The 16,639-nt window shown below is 28.3% G+C and overlaps 2 protein-coding genes across 3 annotated transcripts; one reads left to right on the forward strand and one right to left on the reverse strand.

Moving 5' to 3' along the window:
• Window positions 1-308: 308 nt before the first annotated feature.
• LOC124432230 (A-kinase anchor protein 10, mitochondrial) lies at window positions 309-5,351 on the forward strand. Of its 2 annotated transcripts, none has more exons than XM_046980955.1 (10): window positions 309-600; window positions 982-1,780; window positions 1,860-1,983; window positions 2,056-2,192; window positions 2,335-2,485; window positions 2,570-2,684; window positions 2,804-2,993; window positions 3,118-3,191; window positions 3,299-3,351; window positions 3,460-5,351. In XM_046980955.1, the coding sequence occupies exons 1-10, from the start codon at window positions 576-578 to the stop codon at window positions 3,547-3,549; spliced, it is 1,758 nt and encodes a 585-aa protein (XP_046836911.1). In that variant the 5' UTR covers window positions 309-575; the 3' UTR covers window positions 3,550-5,351. The 2 variants fall into 2 exon arrangements, with proteins under 2 accessions (XP_046836911.1, XP_046836912.1); XM_046980956.1 differs by lacking the exon at window positions 309-600 and adding an exon at window positions 772-789.
• Window positions 5,352-6,477: 1,126 nt separating this feature from the next.
• On the reverse strand, window positions 6,478-9,038 carry LOC124432159 (G-protein coupled receptor 143-like). Its single transcript, XM_046980801.1, has 6 exons — window positions 7,977-9,038; window positions 7,802-7,913; window positions 7,546-7,640; window positions 7,243-7,421; window positions 6,839-7,166; window positions 6,478-6,756 (listed from the first exon to the last, which is right to left on the reverse strand). The coding sequence occupies exons 1-6, from the start codon at window positions 8,124-8,126 to the stop codon at window positions 6,535-6,537; spliced, it is 1,086 nt and encodes a 361-aa protein (XP_046836757.1). The 5' UTR covers window positions 8,127-9,038; the 3' UTR covers window positions 6,478-6,534.
• Between the last annotated feature and the right edge of the window lie 7,601 nt (window positions 9,039-16,639).

Here is a 16,639-nt window from a genome sequence, read left to right on the forward strand (position 1 = left end):
TATCGAGAAACGTTAAAAAAATAATTCCGGCTTATTGTCGCATAATAGAAAAAGTTTAATCGCGGAAGTGGTTAAAGGAACGTGCAAAAAGCAAAATCAAATTTAATCGATGTCATTAAACAAAAATCAAATTTATTTTCTAATATACAATATATATTTATTTGTCTAACGTAAAATATAACGTTATAGATTATAATTATTGATATAAAGGATTAAGAAAATATGAAGGAAGGTTAACCTATGTTTCGATGTAGCGAATCATAAATGGATTCGCGATGACATTAATGACAGTTCCTTCGGATGTTGCGCGTTGCATATGTATGTGATCGACGAATCTTCACATCGAAACGTTTCCATTATTATATCTTCGTAATTAATATAAAGAGGAATAATAATAATCAATTAGATCGATTCAAATTGTTGAAAGTATTCATTGACGGGAAAGAAAGAAAGAGAGAAAGAGAGAGAGAGAGAGAAGAAAGAAAAAAAAACAAACAAACAAACAGACTCAATAGATTTTCCTACATTCGTTCGTCATATCGCGTTCTTTATCATGTTCCTCTCTGACGTAAAAAATGTTCCAATTTTTTAAGAAATCTGGTAATTATTTAATTATTCGAATTATTACGAAATAAAATTAAATACGTTGATCAATATATCGTCAAAAGGATTGATGATGTTGTTTAAAAGTAACATAACCTCCTTAATCAAAACAACACATTTCTTTTTTTTTTTTTTGTTTTCTTACATTTATTTTTAATAATTCCAGATAAGCATATTATCTAAACAGTTACGTAATACTTAATAGGTTCTTTTTTCTTTTTTTGTTTTTGTTCTTTTTTATTTTTTATACTTTTTTTTTTTTTTTCTTTTTGTTTCCTTTAATTATCTCTTTCAACAAGTAATAAAAAGATATCTTATGTTTGTATTTTAAAACTATGTGTGCTTACATTGATTCAATATTATGTTTCTTATTTTTAGGGCAACGAGACAGGCCCAGATCATTGTACGCTTCTCCAACAAAATCAACAAAATTAGAAAAGACATTTGGAGATGAATTTGGTGATAGTGCGTCGATCTATATACCGTCAAGTATATTGTGCAGCCTTGAGGAGGAAGAGGAAAATGAAATTCTTAAAGAAGAAAAAGACAATAAACGACCATTTGGGTCTCAATTATCTAAAACGCTTCCAGAGATACTTGCGGATAAGGGTGCCCTAGGTTACTTTATCCAATTTATGGATACAAGAAATTCAATAGCTCTTATAAAATTTTGGTTAGAGGTCGAATGTTTATGTGGATCATTTCCTAACTTCCATCTTGAAGATGAAAATGTGGAGAATTTGAATTTTAAGAATGATCATACTACGAAGTCCGATACATTCGCAGATTCATTGGACGATAATGAGAACTTTAATTGCAATATGCTGCAGGGTAATATTGAAAATCGCAATAGAGAAAAGGGACTGTATAATGAAATTGTAAATAGTAATGATGTAAAATCAAATTGTAATGACATGCCAAAGATTAGTGAGATGCTAAGTGGTATGCGACAATCAAATCGCAAATGTGAAAATAAAAGGGGCGATATGACAAATACTAGGGAAGATGCTTTAAGAATTTATAAAAAATATATTATTAAAGAAACATTGGGTACTAATCGAATTCCTGAGGAACTAAAACTAGAAATAGAAAATGCTCTTAAGTGCGAAAACCTAGAGCCTATATTACGGTGCCTATCTAACATTCAAAATATTATATTTGATGTTATAGAAAAGGAGTAAGTATGATAAAATTTTTTAATAGAAGTAAAAAAGTATTATGCAAAGTTTATGATACATATTTGTTTTAATTTATAGATATATTAATGACTTCCTTCGAAGTGAATTTCATTGTAAACATCAAATTGATGTTTTAACAAGTGGAAATGTACAATTAGGAGACATATTATATAATGAAACTGCATTTTTTTATTTCATGGAGGTATACATTTTTATTATATTGCATTTTATGTGATAACTTTAATAAATTTACATTTAAATTTATTCATTTCAGTTTATGGAACTTGAAAATAAACGCGAGCTTTTAGATTTTTGGATGGCTGCAATCAATTACAAGCAAAATCTTTTGGAAAAGAAAGATCCAATAAATCCTGAGGAAGCTCAATCTGATGCTCTTATTATATACGACAAGTAATTGATACTTTTTACTATATATTTATATATATATATATATTTTTTTTTTTTAACATATACAAGTAAATACATGACAACTTATATAATATAAATGAATTCATAATGATACAATATTGAAATCTAAAGCATGTGTCTTCAGATATTTTAGTTTGCAAGCAACAACGCCACTTGGGTTTATTGATAAAATTCGTTTCGAAGTTGAGCAAAATATTTGCCGTGAAAATGGAGAGGGACCATTACCTGATTGTTTTGATAAACCTTGTAAAATTGTATATAAATTTCTCAATAAGGTATATTATTTTATATCCTTCCTTTATAATGACAATGACATTTACAATACATTTATTTATTATTCTATGTTATTATAATTTCAGCACTATTTGCCTACCTTTTTATCATCGCAGCTGTATTATAAATACTTGTCAGAATTGATCAGTACTATTCAAAGTAATCCATGTTCGAGTTATCAGCTCAGAATAAAGAGAGCAGGTAATCATACCTTTTTTTTTTTTATCTATTAGATTATCAGTATTCTTTAAAAGTTAAAGATAAGTATAAAAAGAAATATATAGATAACTACAGAAACATTATACTTAATATTATAATAGGTTCTGACTGTAGTAGTGAAGTGAGCTCTATCAGTAACAGTATGCAAAGTACCCTGCAGGCAGGGAACAATGCCAATGGAATATTATCTAGTACTAGTAATAGTACAAAAACAAGTGCACACAGTAGTATGAATATCGATACAAGACAACTCTATGATCCAGATTCTTTATGGAGGCGTAACAAATATAGGTTTGTCCTTTGTTTTTTTTTTTTTTTTTTTTTTTTTTCTTTTTAACTTTACTCTTTATATACATTAATTACAATATCAAAGTTATCATATTATTTTAATTATATTGATATTTTAATAACATAGATTAAGTGTTGGCTACATCGATTACTTGGGTAGATTTATTACAGAAATAGAACCTGATCCATGTAGAAAATATGGTAAGTTTTATTTCTATATATAGACATTGTAATTGTTGAAGAAAAAAATAAAAAAAGATTAATATAAACGATATATATATATGTATACATATATCTAAAACTTTTAGAATCACGATTAGCACGTGCTGTGAAAAGACTCGTAAATTTGGAACAGGATAAGGTAAAACTTATATGTAAATCTAACACTTTTATGCCATTATCTAATAGATAATCCATTATAATACTAAGATGCAATTAAATAATAATAATATATAATTTTAATATCCAGGCGAAAGAAGAACTGGCATGGAAGATAGCAGAAATGATCATTCGTGACATTACATCCTTGACTTTAGGAGCTACAAATCTTCCATCTTGATGGGATATACTTTACATAATATGATCTTGGAATATGAAAATGGAATTTTTGAAGCATTTTATATTATCACAGATGCTTGAAAGGTTATATTTCAAACAATTATTTTATTATTACTTATTACAGGTTAAAAATGTGTATGTTTGAAAAAAAAAAAGTGCCAAAAAAGAAGTTAAAGGAAAATTAAGTTAACTTTTAGTTCGGTTATAATTTAAGTTTAACATTTTATTTCAAAACAATTTCGGAGCACCGTTTAAAAATTTTTCAAATCACGTTTGATATTAATAGATTATAAAAATGAAATTTTAGTATATGAAAATCTTATTTCTATGTGATGTATATTGCGATTAGATAGTAATATGTTAGTACAATTATTTCACTTCAGTTATTAAACATGAAAGAAATACGATATATATATATATATCAGAATAAAAAAAAATAAATTCATTGTACATAATGATATCTTGCAAATATGAAAGTAACAACAATTAGTAAAGACAGAGTAGTGTTATATAATTTGCTTACTACTTAATATTTTTTATTCTCTCTATAAATTATCTTTTGATTAACATTTCTTTTTCTTTTTTTTTTTTTTTATATATATATATATTGTTTTAACTTATAATTATTAATTTCTTACAAATTATGCTACGGTTTATTTTATCTTACCATGATACATGTATCACAGATAAAACAGCAAATTAAGAAAAAATATAATGGAAACAATGGTACAAGTTACACGAGTATCTCTTTACAAGAACTTTAAGAATATTTACTTTTTACAAAATTATCAGAAAATGAAGTCAATGAAAGATCATTCATATTTGTTAACATAGCTGTAGATATATTATACAAGGGTCGCTGTAGAACGGCACAAATCAAACCACTTATTATGTTCTTAAGTTTACTGAATTTATATATATGTTTTTTTTTTTTTTTTTTTTAATTACAAATAATACTCCAGTGATTATAAGGCATAATTATTATCAATTATTCTCATATGAGATTATATAAAAGTATTAACTTTGAATATATATTAATATATGTAATTATTAAGTACATTATAAATTAATTTGCATAGGGCATTCTTTTGAACACTTTTGATGTTAATTATTATTTATTTCTTTTTTATTGCTGTTTTTTCTTTTTTATATTATATTGCAGAAATATTATGAATTTCTTTCCATATTTTATTGGCACTGATCTAATATTTTAATTGATATAATATCTTAAATTGCATCCCTATTGATAAGGTATAGTTATAAATTTAAGAAATTAAAAAAGGATATAAGTTGCATATTAATTGCAGCAATTGAATGATAAAAATACGCATATCTTTTATTTGTATTCTTCTTTGTCATAAATTTGTATGATCTGATAATTAATAGCAAATTTTATTTTACAATTAATAGAAATTATAAATTTGTTGTGCTATACCATTAACAAAATTAAAAAATTGTATATATTAATATCTGTAATATATAATATAATATTGAACAGTACACATACATATATATATACATATACACATACACATTTACAATAAATCAATTAAGAATTTATTAGAAGTATAAATTGTAGGTTTATTTTCGAGTATATATAAAATGAGAAAATTATTGTACATTATGTATAAGAAAAAAAAAAAAAAAAAAAAAAAAAATTACTAAAATTGATACAAGCATAACTTGAAAAATATACTATCATAATTGATAAGCTGATAGATCAAAATTGTGATGTTAATAATACATATTTACTGCTGCTTGCTGGTTCCTTTTTATACTATATTAATAAACAACTAATTATTACTTTTTTAGAAGCCTATAATAGTAGATAGAATAATATTTCTATAGAGCTTACATTTATTAATATAAAATGAATGTAAGATATTTTTTTGTGGAAGATGTACATGTGAAATTAACAGCAAATATTGTATTTGTTTTATATTTATTGTTTTTACCAATTATGTATAATCTCTGAATATTTCAGCAAGTTTGTTTGTAATACAATGGTGCTAATATAAATCCATTTTATGTTTGTTTTTTTTGTTTTTTTTTTTTATGATAAAAGAGTACTAACATTTTATTATTAAAATACATGATATTTATCAGTTATATTTTTAACAACAATGTATACAGTACTTATTTTTAACTGAAAATATCTATTAATATTAATGATAAATATTGCAGTGTAAAAATATGTATAAAGAGTATTAAAATCAAATGTAATAAATTATAAAAATTTAGATCCTCCATATATGCGCTTTTTAAAAGATACATAATTTTTCTGTGACACTTTTGATTTTATTTATTAATTTTTGGATTCAATTAAAAAAAAAAAAGAAAAATCAAGTATGCTAACATATAATTAATTTGTTTATTTTTTTATTTTTTTGTTTTGTTTACATACATTCATGTTCAGTAATAAATATAAAATAAAATCTGTTGAATGTACAAAATGTACTAATTATAGAATAAAATTGTATATACGTGTACATTATATTCTTACATGTATAAAATAAACTCCTTGTATTTATTAGATTTACAATATATAATTATTTTAAATAACATTATCTCTATAGTTATAAAAAATATGCTACATATTTTAATTTTATTAAAAACTTTTAACTTTCAATTTTTTAATTCTTAAAAAAAGTTAACATCAACGATTTCAACAATATACGGGAATATAAGTAGCACAATTATAAATTAACAATTTATAAAAGTAATTCTATCAAATTTTTATAAATCTTTTACTTTGTAAAAGTTATAATAAAACAATTAAATGTATTCTATAATATTTAATTGTAATAATTATCTGGCAGTATCATTATATCTTTAAAAGTTTTAAACATGTATTAATAATATTAACGTTAAATAAGTACGAACTCTTAATTTCAATATTATAATATATATTATATATAAAAATATGTAATTTTATCGTAACTAATTCTATGTTTCTAACAATACACTAAAAGCTTTATCACAGTTTTCATAATGATGAAGATCCATTTATACTTGTATGTGGTGTACGGGTATATTGATTTAACAAAGGAGATGATTCATTCAAATTTATATCCGCATTCCCTTTCGAAATTTGATTTAAACTGAAGCTTCCTAATTTCTGACACCATTCTAATCGAAATTTTTCTTTTCTACCCCATCTCTGATAAACCAATGCATTTAAAAATGCTTGAAGTGGATTTGTCACTGCCTATATGCAGACACATAAATCAGATATATTAAATAATTATATAAAATTATTATCTTAACTCGTTATTATTTTATTCACTTACCATCATATACCACAAAGTAATAATTGCTTTAACAGGTAACTGAAACCATAGTGTCCATAATAAAACACCATTGATTAGATTTGGTACCCAACATATATAATAAACAATATTAATTAATGCAAACTTAAGTCTAATAGTTTGAACTAATTTTCGTTCACGTCCAGTCATTTGTGCTAAACTACATGAAACAGCTGTTTTAAGATCACGAGTTGAAGCAATATAAAGAAGAGGATTTATTATCATAACAATTGCCAATAAGACATATGTTGTACAATAATTTGGAAGAATGCGTAATATCGCAATTGACAATGACGTTAAATTATGACAGCTGAAATTAAATGTTATCCATCAATATTATGATAAAATTTCAATTGTTATAAATAAATTAAAAATCAATAAGTTACTTAGCATCTGGAACATATAATATTGACAAGCCAAAAACTGTCAATAAAGCAGGACAAATCCATGCAAATGCATGATAGCAAATAGGATGACCAGATCGATCATTAAGTAATAATTTCATATCCACAGCATAGCACAATGTCCAAATCCATGTAGCCATATAAAAATATTGTGTCCATGCCTTATAAATATATATAAATAGATTCATTAAAAAATTAATAGTACAATGCGTATCATCTAAATGGTTTAATATAGTTATAATTATCTAAAATATTCTCATATCAATATGAAGATAAATTATTTACCGAAGAAAGAGCACAAAATATAACGCTAGAAGTATCATCTTCCATTGGCATAATAGATTTAAAGTTAATCCATAATGCCGATCTTATAAATATACCTAAGATGAAAACTTTTATATGTAATAGTTCTATATTTTTGTATGAATTGAAAAAAAAAAAAAGAAAAAGAAAAAGAAAAAGAAAAATGAATAATAATAAAAGAATCATATATCATTGATACAATATCAGAGATAACATAAAATGACAATGAAAGCAACACCTAAAGAGGCAAATAAATCAGCAATTGCAAGCCATACAATAATCTCACGACCTCTCGATGCTGAAAAACTATTCCATCGATGAGGAAGATTTGACATTTCACGTGGTAACACCTAAAATATAATTTTTATGCTTACATAGAAAGGTTATGAAACAATATAAATATTTCATATTACTTGATAAACAGCTCCAAGTATTCCCATTGTCGAAGAAACCATGCATACTATATTATATATATCTGTATTAAATTCTTCCATTATTTTAATAGCCAAATCCGTTTTATTTGTATGGCGACAACAAAAAGTCTGTATCGTTGGATCAGCCATGTTATCAGTAATATCAAAGGTGTTATATAAATTAATGAATATCAGTTAACGCCGTTCATTACTCTTGATTATAAATATAACGATTTACATCAATAAACAAATCCAATCGTAAATCTCAAGTAATTTTGATGAACAACGTCTCATTTCATGAATGAAAATATAAACGAGGATAGGTATGATCTCTTTCGAAATTTTGAAAAAAGAAGTTCATCTTCTTTGGAAAAAAAAAAAGGAAAAAAAAATCGTGTAAAAAAATGTTGTTTTGCCGATAAGAGTTCATGCATAAAAAGAAAAATTTTTATTGCTGGCGTTAATCATATTTTCGACATTTCCCGTGAAAATTAAATTGCATTTAGTGGCGCCACTTAGCAATAAGATGAAGCTCTTATCTTATATGTACACATACTCTTATCTATAAATATATATATATATAAAACTCGTTATGTAGGTTAATAGTAAGTTAATTTTATTTAGTCTTACGATATACATAAATCTTAACAAATGTTGAACACGGAGTCATTTGCATCTTAGCTCTCTCTCTCTCACTCTGTATGCTCATTCACTCTCACTCACTCTCTCTCTCTCTCTCTCTCTCTCTTTCTTTCACACGGCTTCGTTCAAATGAAAATTATACTTATAATTAATACTGCGCATTTCTCTATAAACTTATTCCAGTATTCTATTATATTTAATCATTTATTTATTTAAAATGTTTAACAATGTAAAAGGGGAGTAGGTTAATGTTTAGTTGGAATTAGATTGAAAAGATATTGGAAAAGATATACAATATGCAGCCATTTGCTCGATAATACTTGCGTTATAAGATTTACAATTAGACTCTGCAAGTATTAACGACCCAGGTCTCACTACGTGGAAGTTGCTGCATGTGGAGACCCACGGACTGACGGTGACTCTACTCTAAAATCCGCGTACCACGATACCGATCCGGGATACCTTTCCGCTTCAATGCATTGGCTTCTTAACTAACAGGGTATGCGTAGCTTAGCTACTACACACCTCTTACAGATAGCTCCACCATTTGCACCGTCCGCTTCAGACATAACGGATTATTAAGCACATTCGAATTCGTGCTTTCCGAACTTCGAACAATCAAAGCGCACTCCTTAGAAATACTAATCGCGTCGCGACACTCACGTGTGTGTTATAATTACGTAGATTCTACTGTTAAGCCGAAATTCGCGAAGTACCCCCATCGGAAATTCGAAAAAATCAAACGAAGTCCACGGTAGGACCTTTAATCGCGCCCGAACACCCACGCGAGTGTTAGAAAAACGATGATTCTACTCTACATTTCGCGTTTTCGATTCGAACAATCAAACGTAATGTAATCGCGCCCGAGAACACCCACACCTGTGCCCGCCGACACGCGCGCAAGTGTTCTTCCTATCCTTCCCGTATTCGCGCGTAAAAATCGATGATGAATCCTACCATGCGACGAATCACCCGGCGGGTGATGAACCTATCCCTCGATGACCTATACTGTAAAAGAAAAAGATAAAAAAGAAATAAAAAAAAAAAAATATATAAAACAAAATAATATATATGTACATATATAAAATACAAATAGAAAATAAATATATATAAATAGATTAGAGACCTAGAAAAAAAAACAAAAAGAGAAGCAGCATGCACAATCCCATGGGTCCTACCTAAAGCTTATAAAATATAATTAATAAAAATAGATTAAAAACATAATTAGAAACATAATCAAAAACATGATCAAAAACATAATTAAACACATAATTAAATATATAATTAGAAAGAAACAACATAAATAAATATTAAGAATACATAATTAAAAGGAAATAACATATTTATAACATAATTGAAAACATAATTAAAAATGAAAAATATGAGATAGAAACGAGAACCGGAGAAAGAAAACAGAGCCCCAGAAAGAAAAGAATAGAGAGCCCCAGAAAGAAAAGAATAGAGAGCCCCAAAAAGATAAGATAAAAGAAACAGTTCTATATGATGCTGTGACAGCAACCCGCACAGAAGCCCTCGCCCACAGGCCCCGCCCGTGGGTCCCACCCGAGATATATAAAAGATAATTAATGAGAGTAAATAAGAAATAGAAATGACAGCTGACATAAAGTGTGAAAGATAAATTTCCTTGTCGTTTCTGTAAGAAATTATTGTACAATATATTCTGTTATAATTCTCCTTTCGAAGTATTATTAGCTATATAAAATGAAAATATGTTAATGTTTAGTTGGAATTAGATTAAAAAAATTATGGAAAAGTAATACAATATGCAGCCATTCGCTCGGTAATACTTGCATTTAAAAATTTACAATTAGACTTTGCAAGTATTAACGACCCAGGTCTCACTACGTGGAAGTTGCTGCATATGGAGACCCACGAGCTAACGGTGACTCTACTTTATTCTAAAATCCGCGTTCCGCGATACCGATCCCTTATGCCTTCCGCTTCGGATATTTAGGGCGACTTAGCTAACAGGAGGTATATAGCCTCAGCTACAGGGACCCCACTTACAGAGAGCTTTACCGTTCAACACCCTCGCCTCAGGCATAATGGATTATTACGCACATCTGAATACGTGCTTCCGATTTTCGAACAATCAAAGCGCATTAATCGCGTTCGCGACACTCACGTGTGTTATAATTACGTAGATTCTACTGTTCTATCCAAATTCGCGAAGTAATCTAATCGAAATGTTGAAGAAATAAAACGAAGTCCCCGGTAGGACTTTCAATCGCGCAAGCGAACACTTACGTGAGTGTTAGAAAAACGGTGACTCTAAGTTGAAATCCGAAGCACACCTCGAATTTCAACACTAAAACGAAGTCCATGATAGGACTTTTAATCGCGCCCGGACACCCACGCAAGTGTTCGAAAAACGGTGACTCTACTCTAAATAAACTAATCGAATATTCGAGCAAACATAACGAAGTCCCCGGTAGGACTTTTAATCGCGCACGCGAACACTCACGTGAGTGTTAGAATAACGGTGACTCTAAGTTGAAATCCAAAGTGACATATGTTAACCGGTATTTAGACTTTCCATGATATTTGTCGGGATTTCCGCCCCGCTACCAAATATGAGGATTATCATAATATCAGCCAACTATGTACAGCACTACAAGGTAAACCGTTCGCGCACCCCGAATTTCAACACTAAAACGAAGTCCAAGATAGGACTTTAATCGCGCCCGGACACCCACGCAAGTGTTCGGAAAACGGTGACTCTACTCTAAAAAACGCGTTCGCGAGGTAATCTAATCGAATATTCGAGCAAATATCAACGAAGTCCCCGGTAGGACTTTTAAGTCGCGCCCGCGTACATTCACGTGAGTTTTAGAAAAACGGTGACTCTACTCTAAATTCGCGTTTTCGATACGAACAATCAAACGAAGTTTAATCGCGCCCGAGAACACCCACGCTTGTGCACGCCGACACACGCGCGTGTGTTCTTCCTATCCTTCCCGTATTCGCGCGTAAAAATCGATGATGAATCTTGCCATGCTACGATGACGCATTCGACCAGAGGTGAACCTATCCCTTGATGATCTATACTGGAAAAGAAGAAGATAAGGAAAAAATTAGAAAAATAATAGAAAAGACATATTGAATATCGCTGCATGATTACTCGATCATCCCTGAAAAAGAAAAAAAAAGATGAATAAAAGAGAGAAAAAAAAATATATAAAATAGAAAATAAATACATATAAATAGACAAGTGTGCTGGAGAGTGAAAGAGCTCTGCATGCTGCTGAAACAACAGTCCGCTTCATCTAATGGATCCTACCTAAAACCTGTAAATCATAATTAATAAGAATATATTAAAAACATAATTAAACCATAAGAACATAATTAAAAAGAAATAACATAATAAAAATCTGAAAAGACATAATGAAAAGAAATAACATATTAATAACATAACTGAAAACATAATTAAAAAAGAAAAATATGAGATAGAAAAGAAAAAAAAAGAAATGCAATTCTATAGGATGCTGAGACAGCAGCCCGCACCTTTTCATGTGTCCTACCTAAAATTTATAAATCATAATTAATAAGAATATATTAATAACATAATTATAAACATGATTAAACACATAAATAAACACAAATAAACACAAATAAACACAAATAAACACAAATAAACACAAATAAACACATAATTAAACAGATAATTAAACACATAATTAAACACACAATTAAACATATAATTAAAAACATAATTAAAAAGAAACAACGTAAATAAATATTAAGGGAACATAACTGAAAAGAAATAACTTATTAATAACATAACTGAAAACATAATTAAAAAAGAAAAATATAAAATAGAAAAGAGAAAAAAACAGATGCAGTTCTATACAATGCTGAGACAGTAACCCGCACAGAGGCCCTCACCCATGGCCCCATCCCATGGGTCCCACCCGAGATTATAAATCATAATTAATAAGAGTGTAATAATGACATAGAAAATAAAAATAAGAAAAATATGACTTAAAAAAGAGAGCTGCAGAAAGATAAAAGAATAGAAGCAGCTCTACATGATGCTGAGACAGCAACCCGCACAAAGGCCCTCACCCATGGCCCCCTCCCATGGGTCCCACCCGAGATTATAAATCATAATTAATAAGAGTGTAATAATGACATAGAAAATAAAAATAAGAAAAATATGACTTAAAAAAGAGAGCTACAGATAGATAAGAGAATAGAAGCAGTTCTACATAATGCTGAGACAACAACCCGCACAGAGGACCTCATCCATGGGCCCATCCCATGGGTCCCAACCGAGATATATAAAGAATAATTAATGAGAATTAGAATAAATTGTAATGACAGTGAAGAGAATTTTCTTTGCGTTTCAATTTTAAATCGATAGTATATCTATTAATCAATAGTATATAGTAGTACATGTATATGATCTTTATAACGTTGTTAAGAATATTCTGTTGTTTAAATATTAAGATAATTTTCTTTATTAATTATTTCTTCACGTATTCATGATCACACGATGTGAAACTAGCTGAAAAGAAATAAGGAAAGAAAAAAGAATATGTATATATGTATATTAATTACACGTACGTTAAAATTTTAAATTTAATCTAATTGAACTTAAGGAATATAAAAGATTAATTAAAAAAAAAAAAAAAAAAAAAAAAAAAAGAAATATGCTGAACCGTGAAATAAAGAAATATTATTTTCGCTGAAAGAAATATTATTATATTAGTTGGACCGGAAAGTAATGTTGCTTTCTTCAATTAAATTCAAACGAATTAAATTTTTAACAAGTTTTTATTTTTAATCACAATCAAATATCGACATACGCAAAAACGACATTACTTTTCGGTCCGGCTAATATCTATTAGTCGATAATATGCGTTAGTACATGTATATGATCTTTATAACGTTGCTAAGAATATCCTATTGTTTAAATATTAAAATTAATTATACTTTACGTGTATCGTATATTGTTTAAATGTTAAGATAAACTTCTTTGTTAATTATTCCTTTCCGTGTTCATGATCCCACGATGTGGAACTAGCTGAAAAGAAGTAAGGAAAGAAAAAAGAATATGTATACATGTATATTAATTACATGAACGTTAAAATTCTAAATTTAATCTAATTAAACTTAAGGAAAATAAAAGATTAATCAAAAAAAAAAAAAAAAAAAAATGGAATATGCTGAATTCTGAAATAAAGAAATATTATTTTCTCTGAAAGAAATATTATATTACTTTGGCATTTAATAGATATATGATTTTAAAATAGAACTCGATTTTATTGAAATAAAATTATGAATTTAACTGAACTTTAAAAAAGAGAAAATGTGCAAAATTTATCAATCGTAAAATTTTAAATTAACGTAAAATTTGATTTTATTAAACTAGAATTATAAATTCAATTGAATTTTAAAAAAGAGAAAATGTGTAAAATTTATTGTCTCAAGTTTAATATTAAAAATGCATAAAATATGAAATAATCTTATTCGCGTAAACGTGGCAATGTGGGAATATTATTTACGGAATGTTACTTCGTCTCAGTTTTTTAAATCTACACCCCTACACCCATCACCATAAGAGCAATTTGAGTGACAACATGGTAAAATTAAAGTACGACTAAGAGTCATTCTCGAAAGTTTCTAGTGAACCTTCGAAAATAACTCAATAGCCTAATAGATGCCCTCTTGAGCCACAAGTTGTGGGGGCCTCTTCGATATATAAACTCTTCTTTGTTTCGTGCTTCAACCTAATTGATTATCACTCTAAAACTGTAACGACAAAATTTGATTCCAAATTCTAAGATATGAAAGATAAAATCCTTACACAACCCTAATTTACCTGAAAAATATTAATTATTATTAAAACAAAAATTGATTATTACATTTTCGAAAGATATCTATTGGCTAAACGTAAAAAATTGAAATTAATCGCTGAAATTAATATATTAATCGCTGAAAATCCTGAGCTAAAAATTAATTAATTTATCATCTAGGCCTACGGACTATGATTCTATAAGTCTCTTTGTTTTTTAGCAATTATTCTACTCGACTTTTATCTTTCAAAAGCAATGACTCTATCGAGACTTTTCTTTTAACAATTCAAATTGATTAAATATTTAATTCGTTATTATTTAAAAATATAAAGAAATTCCTTGAACGCTCTTTTCTTACAAACAATAGTTTTAATTATTATAAAGAAATCATGCATGGTATCGTTTGTAATCAAGAGACTATCCATCGCGAATATCTTCTTGTTCATTCTTTATTAAAACTCATGAATAAGGATTCTTTGATATTTCCGCGCGAGCAAAATATTTAAAAATATTAAAAATTTATAGGGATTAAAATTTATCAGTATATATTCAAAATTTGAAATAATTATAAACGCGTTTGAACAAGAAGACCCTATCCTGATCTAATAAATAAATCAAAAAATAAAAAACCATTCACGAGTAAATCTCCGAAAAAATTTACTCGTGGTCACTCAATGCTCTTCTACTAATTAATTACAACCAATCACTCGTGTCAATTCGGACCTTTCGTCCTCGACATGATTGAGTGATCGGAGGGACTTAAAAATTCACTCACAACTTAAGAAGTTCTGCGATGGCTCCAAAACACTCGTTCGCGGTTTAAGTCGAAATTGTTGATCAGGTAGGTCGACATCGAAGTTGATCAACAAATCTCTTCAATGATGCACTGACTCTATTACGCGACAGTTAATTTTTCACGAACGGTCACTGAATTTACTTCACGAAACTCTAATATCTTTTTAAAAATACAGTCTGGACGACTGTTAAAAAAGCAAAAAGCTTTGCGAAAAAACACTGCCTCTAACGATTGCATTGCACGCAATCGATCCAAATACACTTGTTGTTTAAATCGCGAAACCCGAACGAACTAAAACTAAAATTTCAAAGTAATCGAATTTTATTTTAAGTCCCGCACGCGTTTCCGTCTTTTAATGTTTAAATAAATCTACTATTGTTTAAATATTACTTTAATCTATCCCACGTACACTAAAGACTGTTTAAATAATTGAAAGTTTATCGAAAATAATAATTTATAAGTACTTCCTACTAAGTAGTTCGAAAAGAAAGAGTTTCGATGTGTTCGCGTCGAAGGGTGAAAGATAACTAACTCGGTAATTGTCAAAGTTAAGAAAGAGCGCGTTTATGTTTATATTACACAAGGCCAACTATCGCGAAACTAAAATTTCAAAGTAATCGAATTTTATTTTAAGTCCCGCACGCGTTTCCGTCTTTTATTGTTTAAATAATTGTATTATAGTTTAAATATTACTTTGTTCTATCCCGCGTACACTAAAGATTGTTTAAATAATTGAAAGTTTATCGAAAATAATAATTTATAACTACTTCCGTTTGGAAAGAAAGAATTTTGATGTGTTCGCGTCGAAGGGTAAAAGATAACTAACTCGGTAATTGTCAAAGTTAAGAAAGAGCGCGTTTATGTTTATATTACACAAGGCCAACTATCGCGAAACTAAAATTTCAAAGTAATCGAATTTTATTTTAAGTCCCGCACGCGTTTCCGTCTTTTATTGTTTAAATAAATCTACTATTGTTTAAATATTACTTTAATCTATCCCACGTACACTAAAGACTGTTTAAATAATTGAAAGTTTATCGAAAATAATAATTTATAACTATTTCCGTTTGGAAAGAAAGAGTTTCGATGTGTTCGCGTCGAAGGGTGAAAGATAACTAACTCGGTAATTGTCAAAGTTAAGAAAGAGCGCGTTTATGTTTATATTACACAAGGCCAACTATCGCGAAACTAAAATTTCAAAGTAATCGAATTTTATTTTAAGTCCCGCACGCGTTTCCGTTTTTTATTGTTTAAATAATTGTATTATAGTTTAAATATTACTTTGTTCTATCCCGCGTACACTAAAGATTGTTTAAATAATTGAAAGTTTATCGAAAATAATAATTTATAACTACTTCCGTTTGGAAAGAAAGAATTTTGATGTGTTCGCGTCGAAGGGTGAAAGA

Source organism: Vespa crabro, chromosome 24, assembly GCF_910589235.1.
Source record: "Vespa crabro chromosome 24, iyVesCrab1.2, whole genome shotgun sequence".
NCBI classification, from domain to species: domain Eukaryota; kingdom Metazoa; phylum Arthropoda; class Insecta; order Hymenoptera; family Vespidae; genus Vespa; species Vespa crabro.

Bases quoted from the DNA above. Each gene is read 5' to 3' on its own strand.
- LOC124432159 (XM_046980801.1), bottom strand. From the start codon at position 8,126: ATGGCTGATCCAACGATACAGACTTTTTGTTGTCGCCATACAAATAAA. The intron at 7,641-7,801 runs GTGTTGCTTTCA...TTTTCATCTTAG, and splicing joins TGATTTATTTGCCTCTTTAG to GTATATTTATAAGATCGGCA. The intron at 7,422-7,545 runs GTAAATAATTTA...TATATTTATAAG, and splicing joins TATTTTGTGCTCTTTCTTCG to GCATGGACACAATATTTTTA.
- LOC124432230 (XM_046980955.1), top strand. From the start codon at position 576: ATGTTCCAATTTTTTAAGAAATCTG. The intron at 601-981 runs GTAATTATTTAA...TCTTATTTTTAG, and splicing joins CCAATTTTTTAAGAAATCTG to GGCAACGAGACAGGCCCAGA. The intron at 2,994-3,117 runs GTTTGTCCTTTG...TTAATAACATAG, and splicing joins TGGAGGCGTAACAAATATAG to ATTAAGTGTTGGCTACATCG.